The 21,519-nt window shown below is 36.7% G+C and overlaps 1 protein-coding gene across 2 annotated transcripts; it reads right to left on the minus strand.

The window, feature by feature from the left end:
- Positions 1-838: 838 nt before the first annotated feature.
- On the minus strand, positions 839-20,151 carry LOC148089927 (PDZ and LIM domain protein 3-like). Of its 2 annotated transcripts, XR_015713519.1 has the most exons (8): positions 19,995-20,151; positions 14,676-14,827; positions 10,629-10,713; positions 10,371-10,558; positions 8,729-8,859; positions 6,668-6,779; positions 4,662-4,951; positions 839-3,981 (listed from the first exon to the last, which is right to left on the minus strand). XR_015713519.1 is itself a non-coding variant. In XM_087810521.1 (7 exons), the coding sequence occupies exons 1-7, from the start codon at positions 20,085-20,087 to the stop codon at positions 4,762-4,764; spliced, it is 951 nt and encodes a 316-aa protein (XP_087666647.1). In that variant the 5' UTR covers positions 20,088-20,151; the 3' UTR covers positions 839-4,761. The 2 variants fall into 2 exon arrangements, 1 of the variants encoding a protein (XP_087666647.1); XM_087810521.1 differs by having other exon boundaries at positions 839-4,951.
- Between the last annotated feature and the right edge of the window lie 1,368 nt (positions 20,152-21,519).

Genomic DNA, 21,519 nt, shown 5'->3' on the forward strand with positions numbered 1-21,519 from the left:
ATGAATTAATACGGTTTCAAACAAGAATAGAATTCATTAGAGGGCAACTGATGTCAAACTCTCCTGACTCCCTCGCATGTTTCAAATGTTAAAGTCCATTAACTTAGTACTTTATAAAGTTTTTACCCGTCAGAGTTTGGGTAAACAACATATCATCATCTCCAGAAAATCAAAGTAATCTTTTTTAAGATAAGGATTACTTTGGATTTACCTTTTTTTCAAAGCTATGGTTATCAATCAAGTAGTGACTAAAGTGTGTATCACGCGACTTAAAGAAAAACCAAAACACACAGAATACCTTGACAAGATGTTGATGTCAGAACTTAAAAACAACCTCCATCTTGAATTGAAGCTTGAAGAAATTGTTCAGTAAAAAAAAAGTCATTTAAAGGTTGTTTGAGGCGGATGTTTTTCTTTTTTTTGGACGAAAATGAAGACAACTGAGCTCCAGTCGCTACATTAAAATGAACAAACATTTTATCTATATCTCTAAAAAGGAACAGATTACTCGGAAAATAATCCCAATACTTAGTCGACATGAGGGAGAGAAGAAAATGAGTGCATTTTTCACTTTAAGTGTTTATTATTAATATAACTATGTCAAGATATCATCTCTTGAATTAAATATACATATTTTTATGCTATAATTCATCTTATCATATATATCATATTTGTTTTAACAAAAAAAACGCACAACATCAGCTATTTCCTGTTTAGTTACTTCCATTTCTCTACTACATAATAGGTAAGGTAAGGTAAGGTAAAACTTTATTGATCATAATGATTCTGAATGAACACGTTGATCCTGTAAACTTTGGAAAGTGACGAAACACAGTCAGACGAGGACAAGATTGACTTTATTTGTTGTGCGAGGAACATGAATGTCAGCAGGAAATGCCACGGTGCCAATCGAGCGAGACGTTCAAGCGTGGACTGTAGCGTTAGATTTTCTTTTTTGTATCGTCTAGCAATATTCATACAACATCATAGCATAACGACTACGTCGACATCACGATTAGCATTGTTGCTACATTCGAGTACAACCTCAAATATTCAGGATTTACTAAAAATGTACTAGAAATCTTGAATGCTCGTTTGCATCTTGTCTTTAGCAGTATCAGAAAGAATATTTGTTATTTAATTTACAATAGTTAAGTCTTTTCTTTTTGTCTTTTTTTTTTTAGATTATCTTGTTAGCATGCATTTACAGTGTAAATGCTAACAAGCTAATAATTATTTTACTTTTCTGGGGTAAATTATTCTAATGCATTTGGAGTGAATTTGGAAAAATGTAACTGGATGTAATAAAGAGAAAAAAAGTAAACAAAATGAGCTAAAATGCTAACTGGTTGCAAGCTAGCAGGGACGCAGAGGAAGTGAGTAAAATTGTTGTTGTGTTATTTTAACATCATCTTGATTGAAAAGAATAGGCGACGGATCACGCCGCTGCTCGTTTGTATCTTGTCTTTAGTAGTATCAGAAAGAATATTTGTTATTTAATTTACAATATTTATGTCTTTTCTTTTTCTTTTTGCCGTTTACTTTTTAGATTAGCTTGTTAGCTTTTACAGTGTAAATTCTAACAAGCTAATAATTCTCTCTTTTACTTTTTGGGGGTAAATTATTCTAGTGCATTTGGAGTGAAATTGGAAAAATGTAACTGGATGTAATAAAGAGAAAATAGGGCAAACAAAATGAGCAGGCATGGATGAGCTAAAATGCTAACTGGTTGTATGCTAGCAGGGACGCAGAGGAAGCGAGTAAAATGGTTGTTGTGCTATTTTAACATCATCTTGATTGGAAACAATGGGCGACCGATCACGCCGCTGCTCGTTGGTATCTTGTCTTTAGCAGTATCAGAAAGAATATTTGTTATTTAATTGACAATAGTTAAGTCTTTTCTTTTTGTATTTTTTTAGATTAGCTTGTTAGCATTTACAGTGCAAATGCTAACAAGCTAATAATTATTTTACTTTTCTGGGGTAAATTATTCTAATGCATTTGGAGTGAAGTTGGAAAAATGTAACTGGATGTAATAAAGAGAAAAAAAGGTAAACAAAATGAGCTAAAATGCTAACTGGTTGTATGCTAGCAGGGACGCAGAGGAAGCGAGTAAAATGGTTCTTGTGCTATTTTAACATCATCTTGATTGGAAACAATGGGCGACCGATCACGCCTGTGCTCGTTTGTATCTTGTCTTTAGCAGTATCAGAAAGAATATTTGTTATTTAATTGACAATAGTTAAGTCTTTTCTTTTTGTATTTTTTTTAGATTAGCTTGTTAGCATTTACAGTGCAAATGCTAACAAGCTAATAATTATTTTACTTTTCTGGGGTAAATTATTCCAATGCATTTGGAGTGAAGTTGGAAAAATGTAACTGGATGTAATAAAGAGAAAAAAAGGTAAACAAAATGAGCTAAAATGCTAACTGGTTGCAAGCTAGCAGGGACGCAGAGGAAGCGAGTAAAATTGTTGTTGTGTTATTTTAACATCATCTTGATTGAAAAGAATAGGCGACGGATCACGCCTCTGCTCGTTTGTATCTTGTCTTTAGTAGTATCAGAAAGAATATTTGTTATTTAATTTACAATATTTATGTCTTTTCTTTTTCTTTTTGCCGTTTACTTTTTAGATTAGCTTGTTAGCTTTTACAGTGTAAATTCTAACAAGCTAATAATTCTCTCTTTTACTTTTTTGGGGTAAATTATTCTAGTGCATTTGGAGTGAAATTGGAAAAATGTAACTGGATGTAATAAAGAGAAAAAAGGGCAAACAAAATGAGCAGGCATGGATGAGCTAAAATGCTAACTGGTTGTATGCTAGCAGGGACGCAGAGGAAGCGAGTAAAATGGTTGTTGTGCTATTTTAACATCATCTTGATTGGAAACAATGGGCGACCGATCACGCCGCTGCTCGTTGGTATCTTGTCTTTAGCAGTATCAGAAAGAATATTTGTTATTTAATTGACAATAGTTAAGTCTTTTCTTTTTGTATTTTTTTTAGATTAGCTTGTTAGCATTTACAGTGCAAATGCTAACAAGCTAATAATTATTTTACTTTTCTGGGGTAAATTATTCTAATGCATTTGGAGTGAAGTTGGAAAAATGTAACTGGATGTAATAAAGAGAAAAAAAGGTAAACAAAATGAGCTAAAATGCTAACTGGTTGTATGCTAGCAGGGACGCAGAGGAAGCGAGTAAAATTGTTGTTGTGTTATTTTAACATCATCTTGATTGAAAAGAATAGGCGACGGATCACGCCTCTGCTCGTTGGTATCTTGTCTTTAGCAGTATCAGAAAGAATATGTGTTATTTAATTTACAATAGTTATGTCTTTTCTTTTACTTTTTAGATTAGCTTGTTAGCTTTTACAGTGTAAATTCTAACAAACTAATAATTCTCTCTTTTACTTTTTGGGGGTAAATTATTCTAGTGCATTTGGAGTGAAATTGGAAAAATGTAACTGGATGTAATAAAGAGAAAAAAGGGCAAACAAAATGAGCAGGCATGGATGAGCTAAAATGCTAACTGGTTGTATGCTAGCAGGGACGCAGAGGAAGCGAGTAAAATGGTTGTTGTGCTATTTTAACATCATCTTGATTGGAAACAATGGGCGACCGATCACGCCGCTGCTCGTTGGTATCTTGTCTTTAGCAGTATCAGAAAGAATATTTGTTATTTAATTGACAATAGTTAAGTCTTTTCTTTTTGTATTTTTTTTAGATTAGCTTGTTAGCATTTACAGTGCAAATGCTAACAAGCTAATAATTATTTTAATTTTCTGGGGTAAATTATTCTAATGCATTTGGAGTGAAGTTGGAAAAATGTAACTGTATGTAATAAAGAGAAAAAAAGGTAAACAAAATGAGCTAAAATGCTAACTGGTTGTATGCTAGCAGGGACGCAGAGGAAGTGAGTAAAATTGTTGTTGTGTTATTTTAACATCATCTTGATTGAAAAGAATAGGCGACGGATCACGCCTGTGCTCGTTGGTATCTTGTCTTTAGTAGTATCAGAAAGAATATTTGTTATTTAATTTACAATAGTTATGTCTTTTCTTTTACTTTTTAGATTAGCTTGTTAGCTTTTACAGTGTAAATTCTAACAAGCTAATAATTCTCTCTTTTACTTTTTTGGGGTAAATTATTCTAGTGCATTTGGAGTGAAATTGGAAAAAATGTAACTGGATGTAATAAAGAGAAAAAAGGGCAAACAAAATGAGCAGGCATGGATGAGCTAAAATGCTAACTGGTTGTATGCTAGCAGGGACGCAGAGGAAGCGAGTAAAATGGTTGTTGTGCTATTTTAACATCATCTTGATTGGAAACAATGGGCGACCGATCACGCCGCTGCTCGTTGGTATCTTGTCTTTAGCAGTATCAGAAAGAATATTTGTTATTTAATTGACAATAGTTAAGTCTTTTCTTTTTGTATTTTTTTAGATTAGCTTGTTAGCATTTACAGTGCAAATGCTAACAAGCTAATAATTATTTTACTTTTCTGGGGTAAATTATTCTAATGCATTTGGAGTGAAGTTGGAAAAATGAGCTAAAATGCTAACTGGTTGCATGCTAGCAGGGACGCGGAGGAAGCGAGTAAACTTGTTGTTGTGCTATTTTAATCTTGATTGGAAACAATAGGCGGCGGATCACGCCGCCGCCGCCGCCGCCGCCGCTGACGAACGTGGGCAGCTCGTACGTATTATTTGGGTCAAGTCTTTCCCACGTAACGGCGTCTGATCTGAATCACGCCGGAGTCATCTAAACCGAGCGGAAGGTGGTGACGAGGTCGTGACCCTCCGGGGGTCTCGTTCTGGCGCGAGCGTGGGCCTCGCAGTACAGCTGGCCCTCCACGAAGAAGTATCCCTTTTGTTTGAGGTTGACGTCACAGTCCGAGCACACGAAGCAGCCGGGATGCAGGAACTTGTCCCGGGCTTTGACCACGGTTCCGCTGCAGACACAAAGCAAAGACAAATGTTCCATGTTTTCGGGGGAGAACGACAGCATCCATAGGGGAAGGAAGAGCAAGGTTAGGATCCCCGAAGAAAACACACGTTCTATGGCGGGCGAAAGAAACATTTGTTGTTGAAACTGGAGCTTTTGTGCAGCGGTTTATCAACCTTGGTTTGTAAACAAAACTCACCAGAACATATTGATCGAAGCAGGAGTTATCAGGGTTTGTTGAATGACAGTTTTTTTCATGTATTGTACGAGCTATTGTATGTGTTTTAAATTGACTCTATTGTATCGGAAAACGTTTTTTCTGGAGGTTAAATCTTGTTTACCACCCACTCTGCTTTGATCAGTCAAACATCAAGGTTGGTCACCGCGCGTCATCACTCCCGGAAGTCTCCGCTTCCAAGGGACTCGTTGTGTAAACAAAGCGAGACGTGATTACAGCTGGCTGGAGGAGGAGCGAAGCCATTGTTACGTCGTAATTGATTCTTCGCTCTCGTAACCTCTTGTTCGCCCAGATTTCAGACGGGGGAGAACTTAATAAAGTAAGTAATTTTTATTTGTATAGCGCTTTTGCAGACCAGGGTCACAAAGCGCTTAAACAATCAAAACAATATTTAATAAAGTATATACTTTAAAGGTCAAGATAGAACTGATAACACAACAGGAGTTCCAGAAAATCAAGGAAAAGTAACCACGTTGGATTTAACAGAAGGTAGAGATAATGATGTGCTGGTGAAGCTTCATGAAACAGTGTCATGTTGTTTAGAGGTCAGTAGGTGGCGCCATTATATATTTATGTACACAGTATATATATTTAAAAGCACTAAAAGTTATCATCTCATTTTAGTTTGGTGATTCTTGTTTTAAACCTAGAACTATTGCCTGACAATTGATGATCATTTTATATACATTATTAAATATTTACATTTGAAATTATAATAGTGTTGTTAGTGAAACAAGCTTAAAGTAGGTCACAATGGTTTTTAAAAAACTTGCTCGCCTTACAGATTCAGTAAATAGGGAGAGAGTTGAGCTCGCACTGAGAGTGATGAATCCAGAATTCATCACAATGAGTGCACGAATGCTCCTTCCCAGGTGCAACACTAATAGACTCAGGGACTCATTCATTCCTCGGGCTATTTGATTGTACAATTCTGAGTTCGGGGGCAGGAGTGGAGTGAAAGTATCTGGATGTTCTGTTCTATGTTAGTCTTTGTATCCTTTGTCTTTGTTATTTTTCTTTGATCTATGTTCTTTATCTTTAGACTTAGATTGTATCATCTTGTTCTTTCTCTTTGTTCTTATTTTATTTTGATTATTTTTTATAAAAAATTGCTGTATTTGCTGTAGATAATTTGAAAAAAAAACCACCAACAACAACAAGACCTCCTGAGGGATCAATAAAGTTCTACCTAACCTAACCTAACAGAATCCTTCAAAAGATGTGTGGATCCAGATGGTATTGTCCTCGTTTCTTTTATTCAATCAATTTCTAAGTTAGTTAACCAACTGAGAAACGGATTAACAGATAAAAAAATATCTGTGAAAATTGTTTCTAGAGTTTCACGTTATCGCAGAAGGTCGACTGTTTTCCACGGCGAGCACAAATGTTGGTGTTTTCGAAGAGATCGCTTCTGCTAAAGAAATCTGTTACACGGCTTATATAGAAACATGTGTGTCAGTCGGACAGTGTTCTAGTTCTACTCACACGATTCCATTTGAGCACTTATCACAGACGGGCAGCTTCTGCAGGTTTCCAGTGGGGGCGGCGGGCTTCGTTGAGGGGGCTTTGACTGACCTGGTTACAATAGGTCGAGTACCTGAGCACAGCAGGGAGTGAACACATGAACAACAGATGTCCCCATTATCTGTTTTCTGTCCGGTAAACACATTTTAGATCCATTTTCAGTCACAATGATCCCACAAACACTCTTCACTGTAAATGTTTTCTCATTTACCATATTATTTCTATAATATTATTCAACGCTTGAATTATATTATAACAAAACTATAGTATATAATAGATTATATGAGTCAAAATAATGACAGTGCTTCATGAAGCTTGACATGCTAATGCAAGCAAAGTATAAGTGCTAATGTTTGCTTTGTAATGAAAATTAATTAAAAAATGTAATTGACCTGTTAATGTCAGCAAAGTATTTAAGTAGGGCTAATGTTAGCTGCATGATAATGTTAGCAACACGCATATGTGAGCTACATGCTAAGGTAAACTATGTGCTAATGAAAACTAAGTGCTAATGTAATTGACATGCTAACGTAAGCAAATTGCTTAAGTACACTAGGGCTAATGTTAGCTGTGTGATACTGTTAGCTACATGCCTATGTGAGCTACATGCTAAGGTAAACTACGTGCTAATGAAAACGAATTGCAAATTTTATTGACATGCTAACGTAGGCAAAGTGCTTAAGTACACTAGGGCTAATGTTAGCTGTGTGATAATGTTAGCTATGTGCCAATGTGAGCTACATGCTGAGGTAAACTACATGCTAATGAAAACTAAATGCCAATGTAATTGACATGCTAAGCAAAGTGCTTAAGTACACTTGGGCTAATGTTAGCTGTGTTAGCTGTGTGATAATGAGCTAAATGCTAAGGTAAACTACATGTAAATGTAAGTGACATGCTAATGTGAGCAAAGTGCTTATGTACACTAGGGCTAACATTAACTATGTGATAATGTTAGCTATGGGCCTATTTGAGCTACATGCTGAGGTAAACTACATTCTAATGAAAACTAAGTGCTAATGTAATTGACATGCTAATGTAGGCAAAGTGCTTAAGTATAAGTGCTAATGTAGCTTTGTGATAATGTTAGCTACATGTGAGCTACATGCTGAGGTAAACTACATGCTAATGAAAACTAAGCGCTAATGTTAGCTACATGCCTATGTGAGCTACATGTTGAGGTAAAATACATTCTAATGAAAACTAACGGCTAATGTTATTGACATGCTAATGTAAGCAAAGTGCTTAAGTATAAGTGCTAATGTTAGCTTTGTGATAATATTAGCTAAATGTGAGCTATGCAATATAATTGCTAAGGTAAAGTTTTTTTTTTAATTTAAACTCAAATTGCACTTTTTAAAAACTATGAATGTATAGCTTTGGGAAACAAAGATAGGTTTACCTTTAATTCCTTTTCTTCTTGGTATTTAAAAAAAAAAACTTCTTTAGAACATATTTCATGATACATCATATATCAAATTGTGTTTTAATAAAACTATGAATAATAACCACTATGTCATGTGCTCATGCACACAATTGTATCCGGAAATAACCACATCTTACGTGTTAATTTATACTTTTCTTCTTTTTGGTTGACGTGGAAACGGCCGCCCTAGTGGAGGGTTGTAGTTCCATGCACGGCCAGAAGGGGTTGCTAGCGTATGACACATGTGCAGGCTCTTCAAGTTGACCGGAAGTGAGCTGAAGGATTCCAATTTACAGACAATCGAAGACCACCGGAAGAAATGTTTCAGGTTTGTTTGGAGACCCTAGTCTATATTTCGAGTGCTACCTTTTATTAAGTTTGTATTAATCGCCATTTTATTTATATACGGGCAGCTACATTTGTTATTATTATTATTATTATTATTATGCTCGATGTTTTTATTTGTGTTGACATTAATGTGTCTTTTTATGATTCTGTCATTTTATTTCCTAAATGTTAAAAGAAAGACAGAAAAAAAAGGGGACGAGCAAATAATAATGACAGTTGTTATTACGATCATAATACAAAGTATTTACCGTCACCGTCCACGAAGTCCTGCAGGGCTTTGAAGGACCCGGACTGCCTGGGCTCCAGGTGGTCCTGCTCCGCATCCTCCTGCAGCATCCGGTACACGTCTGACTCCTCGATGTTCACCAGGGTCCTGGGACTGGAAGACATTTAATATTATTATTAAATCTATTTTATATTATATAATAATATAATAATATTATAATTTTAATAATTAAATAATACAATTTAAAAAAGCTGTCTCTCCTGCAGTTCATACAAAAGTCTGCAGCGAGAATTCTGAGCCGCTCTAGTAGAAGAACTCACATTTCTCCTTCAAACTCTTCACTGGCTGCCAGTTTCTTTCAGGATCATTTTAAAATTCTGTTTCTTACTTTCAGATCTATTCATGGTCAGACCTTCCATCAGTGATCTGATCCAGACTTACACCCCAGCTCGGGCTCTGAGGTCTGTGGATCAGAATCTACTGATGGTTCTTGAACTTCAGGACCAGAGGAGAGAAATCCTTCCAGACTGTTGCTCCTAAGCTTTGGAACCATCTCTGTGTTTGATGATCTACTGACTCCTTCAAGAAACATCTGTGTTTGATGATCTACTGACTCCTTCAAGAAACATCTGTGTTTGATGATCTACTGACTCCTTCAAGAAACATCTGTTTGATGATCTACTGACTCCTTCAAGAAACATCTGTGTTTGATGATCTACTGACTCCTTCAAGAAACATGTGTGTTTGATGATCTACTGACTCCTTCAAGAAACATCTGTTTGATGATCTACTGACTCCTTCAAGAAACATCTGTGTTTGATGATCTACTGACTCCTTCAAGAAACATGTGTGTTTGATGATCTACTGACTCCTTCAAGAAACATCTGTGTTTGATGATCTACTGACTCCTTCAAGAAACATGTGTGTTTGATGATCTACTGACTCCTTCAAGAAACATCTGTGTTTAATGATCTACTGACTCCTTCAAGAAACATCTGTGTTTGATGATCTACTGACTCCTTCAAGAAACATCTGTGTTTGATGATCTACTGACTCCTTCAAGAAACATCTGTGTTTGATGATCTACTGACTCCTTCAAGAAACATCCGTGTTTGATGATCTACTGACTCCTTCAAGAAACATCTGTGTTTGATGATCTACTGACTCCTTCAAGAAACATCTGTGTTTGATGATCTACTGACTCCTTCAAGAAACATCTGTGTTTGATGATCTACTGACTCCTTTAAGAAACATTTTAAGACGTTTTTATTTGTTCAGGATTTTCTGGAACTCCTGTTGTGTTATCAGTATTATCTTGACCTTTAAAGTATATACTTTATTGAATATTGTTTTGATTGTTTAAGCGCTTTGTGACCCTGGTCTGGAAAAGCGCTATATAAATATAAATTACTTACTTACTTACATTATGACATCATAGTATTTCTGTTTCTTTTAAATGGGTATAATACATATACAAGTCAAATACAAGACAAAAATAATACAAATAAATATATATATATATATATATATATATATATATATATATATATATAAATAATTTACTTAACACGTAAAATGAGTACATTTAATTGCCCACTACTGCTCTAGTAAGAGGAAAAAAAAGTGAAAGACATAATGAAATAAATGGAATGCAGCTGTAATACCTCTGCGGTTTCTGGGGTACCAGTCCTCGGATCTGCCCCTGCATGGCGTCCTGGATGTTCCCTGAGGAGTAGAGGCCGATGGGAGTGTTGTAGGCGGCGCTGACTACCTGGTGGGTGTCGTCGATGTTCGCCGCCGCCACGAACGGCTGAGCTTTGCGGTTGTGAGCGACACCTATGGGTTTGAACTCCTGAGGAGAAGACAAGGCGGAGAGAGAGATGGAACGAGGCTCGACCTCCGAGTTCTTCAGCCACGACTACCTGTTGTTTGGCTTCCAAGTTGATTTTATAAGGGTGAGCTTGACCCTGGTCCACGACACGAGGAGACCACAGTCTGGACTCGTTTCTAGGGAAGAGTAAATGCTTGTTAAATATGTTTCTAGTTCATAAATGAAGGTACGATTGTTGATAAGAAGTAGCACCATGCTACTGACATAACAGACAACATTCAACATAATAATTCAACACTTGAATTATATTATTGTTAGCTGTGTGATAATGTTAGCAACACGCATATGTGAGCTACATGCTAAGATAAACAACGTGCTAATGAAAACTAAGAGCTAATGTAATTATCATGCTAACGTAGGCACAGTGCTTTAGTACACTAGGGCTAATGTTAGCTATGTGATAATGTTAGCTACACGCATATGTGAGCTACATGCTAAAGTAAACTACATGCTACTGTAAGTGACATGCTAATGTAAGCAAAGTGCTTAAGTACACTAGGGCTAATGTTAGCTGTGTGTTAATGTTAGCTACAGTCCTATGTGAGCCACATGCTAAGGTAAACTACGTGCTAATGAAAACTAATTGCAAATGTAATTGACATGCTAACGTAAGCAAAGTGCTGAAGTATAAGTGCTAATGTTAGCTATTGGATAATGTTAGCAACACGCATATGTGAGCTACATTAGAAGATAAACAACGTGCTAATGAAAACGAAGAGCTAATGTAATTATCATGCTAACGTGAACACAGTGCTTTAGTACACTAGGGATAATGTTAGCTATGTGATAATGTTAGCTACACGCATATGTGAGCTACATGCTAAAGTAAACTACATGCTACTGTAAGTGACATGCTAATGTAAGCAAAGTGCTTAAGTACACTAGGGCTAATGTTAGCTGTGTGTTAATGTTAGCTACAGGCTCATGTGAGCCACATGCTAAGGTAAACTACGTGCTAATGAAAATTAATTGCAAATGTAATTGACATGCTAACGTGAGCAAAGTGCTGAAGTATAAGTGCTAATGTTAGCTGTGTGATAATGTTAGCAACACGCATATGTGAGCTACATGCTAAGATAAACAACGTGCTAATGAAAACTAAGAGCTAATGTAATTATCATGCTAACGTGAACACAGTGCTTTAGTACACTAGGGCTAATGTTAGCTATGTGATAATGTTAGCTACACGCATATGTGAGCTACATGCTAAAGTAAACTACATGCTACTGTAAGTGACATGCTAATGTAAGCAAAGTGCTTAAGTACACTAGGGCTAATGTTAGCTGTGTGTTAATGTTAGCTACAGGCCCATGTGAGCCACATGCTAAGGTAAACTACGTGCTAATGAAAACTAATTGCAAATGTAATTGACATGCTAACGTAAGCAAAGTGCTGAAGTATAAGTGCTAATGTTAGCTATTGGATAATGTTAGCAACACGCATATGTGAGCTACATTAGAAGATAAACAACGTGCTAATGAAAACTAAGAGCTAATGTAATTATCATGCTAACGTGAACACAGTGCTTTAGTACACTAGGGCTAATGTTAGCTATGTGATAATGTTAGCTACACGCATATGTGAGCTACATGCTAAAGTAAACTACATGCTACTGTAAGTGACATGCTAATGTAAGCAAAGTGCTTAAGTACACTAGGGCTAATGTTAGCTGTGTGTTAATGTTAGCTACAGGCCCATGTGAGCCACATGCTAAGGTAAACTACGTGCTAATGAAAACTAATTGCAAATGTAATTGACATGCTAACGTAAGCAAAGTGCTGAAGTATAAGTGCTAATGTTAGCTATTGGATAATGTTAGCAACACGCATATGTGAGCTACATTAGAAGATAAACAACGTGCTAATGAAAACTAAGAGCTAATGTAATTATCATGCTAACGTAAACACAGTGCTTTAGTACACTAGGGCTAATGTTAGCTATGTGATAATGTTAGCTACACGCATATGTGAGCTACATGCTAAAGTAAACTACATGCTACTGTAAGTGACATGCTAATGTAAGCAAAGTGCTTAAGTACACTAGGGCTAATGTTAGCTGTGTGTTAATGTTAGCTACAGGCCCATGTGAGCCACATGCTAAGGTAAACTACGTGCTAATGAAAACTAATTGCAAATGTAATTGACATGCTAATGTAAGCAAAGTGCTGAAGTATAAGTGCTAATGTTAGCTATTGGATAATGTTAGCAACACGCATATGTGTGCTACATGCTAAGGTAAACTATGTGCTAATGGACACTAAGTGCTAATGTAATTGACATGCTGAGCAAAGTTCTTAAGTACATTAGGGCTAATGTTAGCTGTGTGTTAATGTTAGCTACATGCCTATCATGAGCTAAACGCTAAAGTAAACTACATGCTAATGTAAGTGACATGCTAATGTAAGCAAAGTGCTTAAGTACACTAGGGTTAACGTTAGCTATGCGATGCCTATTTGAGCTACATGCTAAGGTAAACTAAATGCTAATGAAAACATTCCATGATTTCCTTTTTCTGTCCGTCCATCATCTTAGGGTCGGTAGAAACCAAAAAAAAACAGGGCGAGATCATTGGATACACGACGGTCTTTAAAGTATCTCGGCCATTATCCCACTAAAGTATTTCTATTTAGGAAGTAGTTATTCCTGCTGGCAGCGCTCTGTCTTCGCAGCGCTACTCAAGGGAGTTTGTAAACGATAGCAGGGACAGAGGAAGCCCTGATGTGATGAGATACTGGAGGAACATTTGTGAAGTCGTCCATGTAAGGACGTTAAAACTCCAGCACAGTAAGTGAGAGAGAGTTTAGGTCTGTTTATTTATTTTATTTTATGAATTATTGAATCCATGTATTAGTTGAAATACCTACATATATGTTAAGTTGCATTTAAATGTAACACAAAATTCCAAGAGTTTACAATTGAATCTCCATTACGTAGAAGGTCATTTAAACAGATTACATTCATAGAAATTCAGTGTATTTGTATTTTCACGAGCATGTTGACCTTGAACGCTCCACTGGTCAGTCGTCGACATCCTTATGATCAGGAATAAAACTATTTTGGTTTGATCTTTAACTCAATTTCTCCATCTTGTTAACATTCTACTCATCTACTTACATGGTTTAAATTAATATTTATATTGTTTGTTGAATTCAACACTTTTGCCACATCTTTAAAACGTTTATATTATTGATTTATATTTATATTACAGTGTAAAATGAATAACTTTTCAAACATTGTTTTTTAAAATCAGAATCAGAACAACACAGGATTATTTGTGGTGATAACGGTTTAGAATAAAATAACATAAAATAAAGTAAAGTAAAGTAGAATATAAAGTATATTAGAGTAAAGTAAAGTAAAGTAAAATAGAATATAAAGTAACGTAAAGTCAAGTAAAGTAGGATATAATATAAAGAAAGGTAAAATAAAGTAATGTACTTTAATGTAATGTAATGTAAAGTAGAATGTAAAGTAGAATGTAAAGTAAAGTATCATATAATAGAAATTAAAGTAGAATACAAAGTAAAGTAAAGTAAAGTAAAGTAAAGTAAAGTAAAGTAAAGTAAAGTAAAGTAAAGTAAAGTAAAGTAAAGTAAAGTAAAGTAAAGTAAAAATTAATCGAAAAAATAAAATAAAATAAAATAAAATAAAATAAAATAAAATAAAATAAAATAAAATAAAATAAAATAAAATAAAATAAAATAAAATAAAATAAAATAAAGAATAAACTCACTTTAAACATAAATGTGTCTATTTATTTACTGTATTTTATTTACTTTATTACTTAAGTGTTGCTCAAGAATGCATTTGATCCAGCTTTGATTTAAATTTTGTTGAACTCATGTTTTGATGATTTTTGTGTAGTTTCACTGTCAATTTTTGCAATTTACATGTTATTCTATGTTTTTCTAGAACCAAATCTGATCGATTTTAACTTTATAATCGAAGATATTCAAATTTGATGTAATGATTTTGCCTGACATTGAAAAAAAATATATATAAATCACACACAGGCTACAGGTTTGAGGCCCGTGATTGATTGATTGTCACATGATTGATCAGGTGGTTGAATGGATCACCTTTCAACAGTCAGACACAGTCGGTGCGTCGCATCCTTGATCTTGTTCTGGGCGTCGCAGTGAAGCATGTTGTTGGCATGAACCCCCTCGATGGACACGATCACGTCTCCGGCGCACAGGTTAGCGACGGAGGCTTTGCTGCCGGGAGTGATCTGGAGGAGACGGGACGACATAGAAGGACGTGAGGAAGAACCATGACCTGTGGGGCCCCTGTGTGGCCCCTGTGTGGCCCCTGTGTGGCCCCTGTGTGGCCCCTGTGGGGTTCTTTCATCTGTGGCTCAGTGTCGAGATTGAACGCACAACTGTCCGAGTGCTACACAAAGTATCCATCAGCCATCGGAGGGAATACCTGAGCGGCCACAGTCACTCGTGACCTTGACTTGACCTTCTTGTGTTACCAGACAAACCTCAACTGTTCAGTCAGAGCCGGCTTTGCTCGACGCCTATTAATAACCCGCAAAAGACGGAGCGCAGATCTCCGGCCGCTGGACTGGATTCAGTCATGATGGGAATTTATTCCACTGTCACGGCTACTGTTGGTTGTGTCTGCCTGTTCCAAAGTGACTCGACTCACAAATGTGTAACTAGACTCACAAACGTGTAACTAGACTCACGAATGTGTAACTAGACTCACAAATGTGTAACTAGTCTCACAAATGTGTAACTCAACTCACAAATGTATAACTAGACTCACAAATGTGTAACTAGACTCACAAATGTGTACTAGACTCACAAATGTATAACTAGACTCACAAATGTATAACTAGACTCACAAATGTGTAACTAGATTCACAAATGTATAACTAGACTCACAAATGTATAACTAGACTCACAAATGTGTAACTAGATTCACAAATGTATAACTAGACTCACAAATGTATAACTAGACTCACAAATGTGTAACTCGACTCACAAATGTATAACTAGTCTCACAAATGTATAACTAGACTCACAAATGTGTAACTCGACTCACAAATGTATAACTAGTCTCACAAATGTGTAACTAGATTCACAAATGTGTAACTAGTCTCACAAATGTGTAACTCAACTCACAAATGTGTAACTCAACTCACAAATGTATAACTAGACTCACAAATGTGTAACTCGACTCACAAATGTATAACTAGTCTCACAAATGTGTAACTAGATTCACAAATGTGTAACTAGTCTCACAAATGTGTAACTAGATTCACAAATGTGTAACTAGTCTCACAAATGTGTAACTCAACTCACAAATGTATAACTAGACTCACAAATGTGTAACTAGATTCACAAATGTATAACTAGTCTCACAAATGTGTAACTCAACTCACAAATGTATAACTAGACTCATAAATGTGTAACTAGTCTCACAAACATGTAACTAGACTCACAAATGTGTAACTCGACTCACAAATGTATAACTAGTCTCACAAATGTGTAACTAGTCTCACAAATGTGTAACTAGACTCACAAATGTGTAACTAGTCTCACAAATGTGTTACTCAACTCACAAATGTGTAACTAGTCTCACAAATGTGTAACTAGACTCACAAATGTGTAACTAGTCTCACAAATGTGTAACTAGACTCACAAATGTGTAACTAGACTCACAAATGTGTAACTAGACTCACAAACGTGTAACTAGTCCCACAAATGTGTAACTCAACTCACAAATGTGTAACTAGTCTCACAAATGTGTAACTCAACTCACAAATGTGTAACTAGACTCACAAATGTGTACCTAGACTCACAAATGTGTAACTAGACTCACAAATGTGTAACTAGACTCACAAACGTGTAACTAGTCCCACAAATGTGTAACTAGACTCACAAATGTGTAACTAGACTCACAAACGTGTAACTAGTCCCACAAATGTGTAACTAGACTCACAAATGTGTAACTCAACTCACAAATGTGTAACTAGACTCACAAATGTGTACCTAGACTCACAAACATGTAACTAGACTCACAAATGTGTAACTAGACTCACAAATGTGTAACTAGTCCCACAAATGTGTAACTCAACTCACAAATGTGTAACTAGTCTCACAAATGTGTAACTCAACTCACAAATGTGTAACTAGACTCACAAATGTGTACCTAGACTCACAAACATGTAACTAGACTCACAAATGTGTAACTAGACTCACAAATGTGTAACTCAACTCACAAATGTGTAACTAGTCTCACAAATGTGTAACTAGACTCACAAATGTGTAACTAGACTCACAAACACAGAAACAAGCCCAGAAACAAACACAGGAACAAACATACAAACAAACACAGGAACAAACACACAAACAAAAACAGAAACAAACACAGGAACAAATACAGAAATAAACATAGGAACAAACACGGTAACAAACACAGGAACAATCACAGAAACAAACAAACACAGAAACAATCACAAGAACAAACACAGAAACAATCACAAGAACAAACACAGAAACAAACACAGAAACAAACACAGGAACAAACACAGAAACAAACAGAAGCAATCACAAGAACAAACACAGAAACAAGCACAGGAAAAAACACAGAAACAAACAGAAGCAATCACAAGAACAAACACAGAAACAAACACAGGAACAAACACAGAAACAAACACAGAAACAAACACAGGAACAAACACAGAAACAAACACAGAAGCAATCACAAGAACAAACACAGAAACAAACACAGGAACAAACACAGAAACAAACACAGGAAAAAACAGGAACAAACACAGGAAAAAAACAGAAACAAACACGGGAACACACACAGGAACAAACACAGGAACAAACACGGAAACAATCACAAGAACAAACACAGAAACAAACACAGAAAAAAACACAGAAACAAACACAGGAACAAACACAGGAACAAACACAGAAACAAACACAGGAAAAAACAGGAACAAACACAGGAAAAAAACAGAAACAAACACGGGAACAAACACAGAAACAAACACAGGAACAAACACAGAAACAAACACAGAAACAAACACAGGAACAAACACAGAAACAAACACAGGAAAAAAACAGAAACAAACACGGGAACACACACAGGAACAAACACAGAAACAAACACAGGAACAAACACAGAAACAAACACAGGAACAAACACAAGAACAAACACAGGAACAAACACAGGAACAAACACGGGAACACACACAGGAACAAACACAGAAACAAACACAGGAACAAACACAGAAACAATCACAAGAACAAACACAGAAACAAACACAGGAACAAACACAGAAACAATCACAAGAACAAACACAGAAACAAACACAGGAACAATCACAAGAACAAACACAGAAACAAACACAGGAACAAACACAGGAACAAACACAGAAACAAACACAGGAACAAACACAAAAGAAACACAAACGTTTGTCCACCATGTTCAAACATGTATCCCTAAGATCTCAGAGCTGGTGTGTGTCAGTGAGGAGCCTCAGAGGAAGACGACTGTTTACTAGAGCAGCTGGAAACACTGACGCTCGCCCACAGGACCTCGTTCTTGACCAAACATGGCAGTGATTCAGAGACAACTGCTGGGAGTCCAGCGACCACAACAACAAGTCGACCTGCAGATAAAGATTCCCTGGGAGACCTCTGTTGTGGCGGATCGGCTCCTGTGTCGACCTGCTTTCCAGCAGCTCTCCTCGCAGCTCTCATGTCGACAGCTGGGAAGTTATTGGAGTGAGCGAACCGAAAACCTCTTCAGCATCCATGAGGTCTTCCACTAAATTTAGCAGCGGCCGTGGACAGATGCTGAGTGAAGGATCAGGCTGGACGACAGCACTTCCTAGAGACTACGCTCAGGAATGTGGGAACCTTTTATAGCGACTCTGTCCCAGTCATGACAACTAATCCTGACCATTGACATGGATTTTGAATTCATTCTGTGTTTCCAACACGACTTCAGAGAACGATGTGTTTTACCTTTAAATGACGACTTTATTGATCTTTAAAAAAAAGACTTGTTGTTTAAAGCTGAGTTTATAATTGTAAATATCTTTTAATAATCAGAGAGTTTTGAACAAAACTATGTGTTAAAATCTTTGTGTCTCTAATGTTGTGTAGCCAAGCAACATAACCTTTTAGCTCAGCTCAAATCCAAGTCAAGGATAACAAATGTGTAACTACTTTGACAAATCCGTAACTTACAAATGTGTACTTTGGATAACAAATGTGTAACTCAACGCACAAATGTGTACTTTGGACAATAGATGTGTAACTCAACTTACAAATGTGTACTTTGGATAAAAAACGTGTAACTCAACTCACAAATGTGTAACTACTTTGACAAATCCGTAAATTACAAATGTGTATTTTGGATAACAAACGTGTAACTGAACTTACAAATGTGTACTTTGGACAACAGACGTGTAACTCAACTCACAAATGTGTACTTTGGATAACAAACGTGTAACTCACCTCACAAATGTGTACTTTGGATAACAAATGTGTAACTCAACTCACAAATGTGTACTTTGGATAACAAATGTGTAACTCAACTCACAAATGTGTAACTCAACTCACATATGTGTACTTTGGATAACAAATGTGTAACTCAACTCACAAATGTGTACTTTTGATAACAAATTTGTAACTCAACTCACATATGTGTACTTTGGATAACAAATGTGTAACTCAACTCAAAAATGTGTACTTTTGATAACAAATGTGTAACTCAACTCACAAATGTGTACTTTTGATAACAAATGTGTAACTCAACTCACAAATGTGTACTTTTGATAACAAATTTGTAACTCAACTCACATATGTGTACTTTGGATAACAAATGTGTAACTCAAATCACAAATGTGTACTTTTGATAACAAATGTGTAATTCAACTCACAAATGTGTACTTTTGATAACAAATGTGTAACTCAACTCACAAATGTGTACTTTGGATAACAAATGTGTAACTCAACTCACAAATGTGTACTTTTGATAACAAATGTGTAACTCAACTCACAAATGTGTACTTTGGATAACAAATGTGTAACTTATATAAAAGTATATTTTAATAATCAGAGAGTTTTGACCAAAACTACGTGTCACAATCTTGTGTCTCTAATGTTGTGTAGCGATCGAAATAACACCTTTTGGCTCAGCTCAAATCCAAGTCAGTTCACAAACAAGCACTCAGCAAAATCTTTAATCTCAACCTCAAAAGATTGTAACACAATCCGACACTTTTGCCGTATTTTTTCATCACAACGATGTGAGTGTATTAATGAAACATGTGTAACCGTGAGATGCTACTTGTAGCTACAGTGAGTCCCTTCACAGGTGCAACACAAAGTTGAGCAGACGTGTAACACAAACGCACACCAGCTCACCCGTGAGATGGTCAGGGGCTGGTTGAAGTCCTTCCCTCCGGTCAGTCGGAACCCCCAGGGGGCCGGACCCTCCAGCACCACGTTGAGCGTCATGACTCCTGCCGGACTCGCTTGGGAGCAGAGCTGAGCGATATCAACCCGAGGTGCAGACTTTTAACAATGTTAAGTGGGAGGGGGGGTCGGCGGGGGGGTAGACCCCACCCCGGGACTCGACGGATTGGTTGGATTGGGAGCCGGATTCTTCGGGTCAGCTGGACCTTCTCACAATCCTGGAGTTTTACTTTCCAGCAGTTTTTGAACTAGAAACCTGCAGTTTTATCTCTAAGCTGATTAAGATGATTGACCGTCCTCCATCTTTTCCCCCCCCTGCCCCCCTCCTCCACTCTTTCTGCTCCGGTCCATATTTGGCCGCGAGGCTCACAGACACATTCCTCGCTCCATGACTCTGGATCAGAACCAGGAGAGTCGGTGCTATTAAAACAGCTTAGTTTACATTCAGGCTAAAAACAAACGTGATCTGCTCTCGAGGACGTTTGTTTCATCTGTGGCTGCATCGAGGCTTAACCTGAGGAAAGCTCGGGCTCTACTCCGAGTCTCCGATGCCTGAGCTCTGGATTTAAACTAGTCATGATCTGATGAAGCTTCATGAAACAGTGTCATGTTGTTTAGAGGTCAGTAGGTGGCGCCATCCGTTTAAAAAATGATGTTTCATTAGAACGATTGTTTCAAAACAAAGGAAAATAGTGCAGATACCGCCATCTAGTGGACTCTGAGAATAATGACACTGTTTCATGAAGCTTCATCAACACATCACTACCATCTAGTGCACTCTGAGAATAATGACACTGTTTCATGAAGCTTCATCAACACATCACTACCATCTAGTGGACTCTGAGAATAATGACCCTGTTTCATGAAGCTTCATCAACACATCACTACCATCTAGTGCACTCTGAGAATAATGACACTGTTTCATGAAGCTTCATCAACACATCACTACCATCTACTGGACTCTGAGAATAATGACACTGTTTCATGAAGCTTCATCAACACATCACTACCATCTAGTGGACTCTGAAGATAATGACACTGTTTCATGAAGCTTCATCAACACATCACTACCATCTAGTGGACTCTGAAGATAATGACACTGTTTCATGAAGCTTCATCAACACATCACTACCATCTAGTGGACTCTGAAGATAATGACACTGTTTCATGAAGCTTCATAAACACATCACTACCATCCAGTGGACTCTTTTTTTAAGCATTTAAACCTTGCAATATTTAAATATTCAACTAAATTATTCAATAAAAATAAGCTTTAAAAACAACATTTCAATTCAAAACAGATAAAAGCTTTAAAAGTGAAATGTTAATTGTTGATCTAGTTCCATCTGAGGTTGTTCAGCATTATATTTAGAATCATTTTAACTACTGAAGCTAGTCTGGTCTGATGAAGCTTCATGAAAGAGTGTCTTTATGTTCAGAGTCCACTAGATGGCGTCTCTGCACTATTTTTTAT

The sequence above is a fragment of the Callionymus lyra genome, chromosome 1 (assembly GCF_982586985.1).
Source record: "Callionymus lyra chromosome 1, fCalLyr1.hap1.1, whole genome shotgun sequence".
Classification (NCBI taxonomy): Eukaryota; Metazoa; Chordata; class Actinopteri; order Syngnathiformes; family Callionymidae; genus Callionymus; species Callionymus lyra.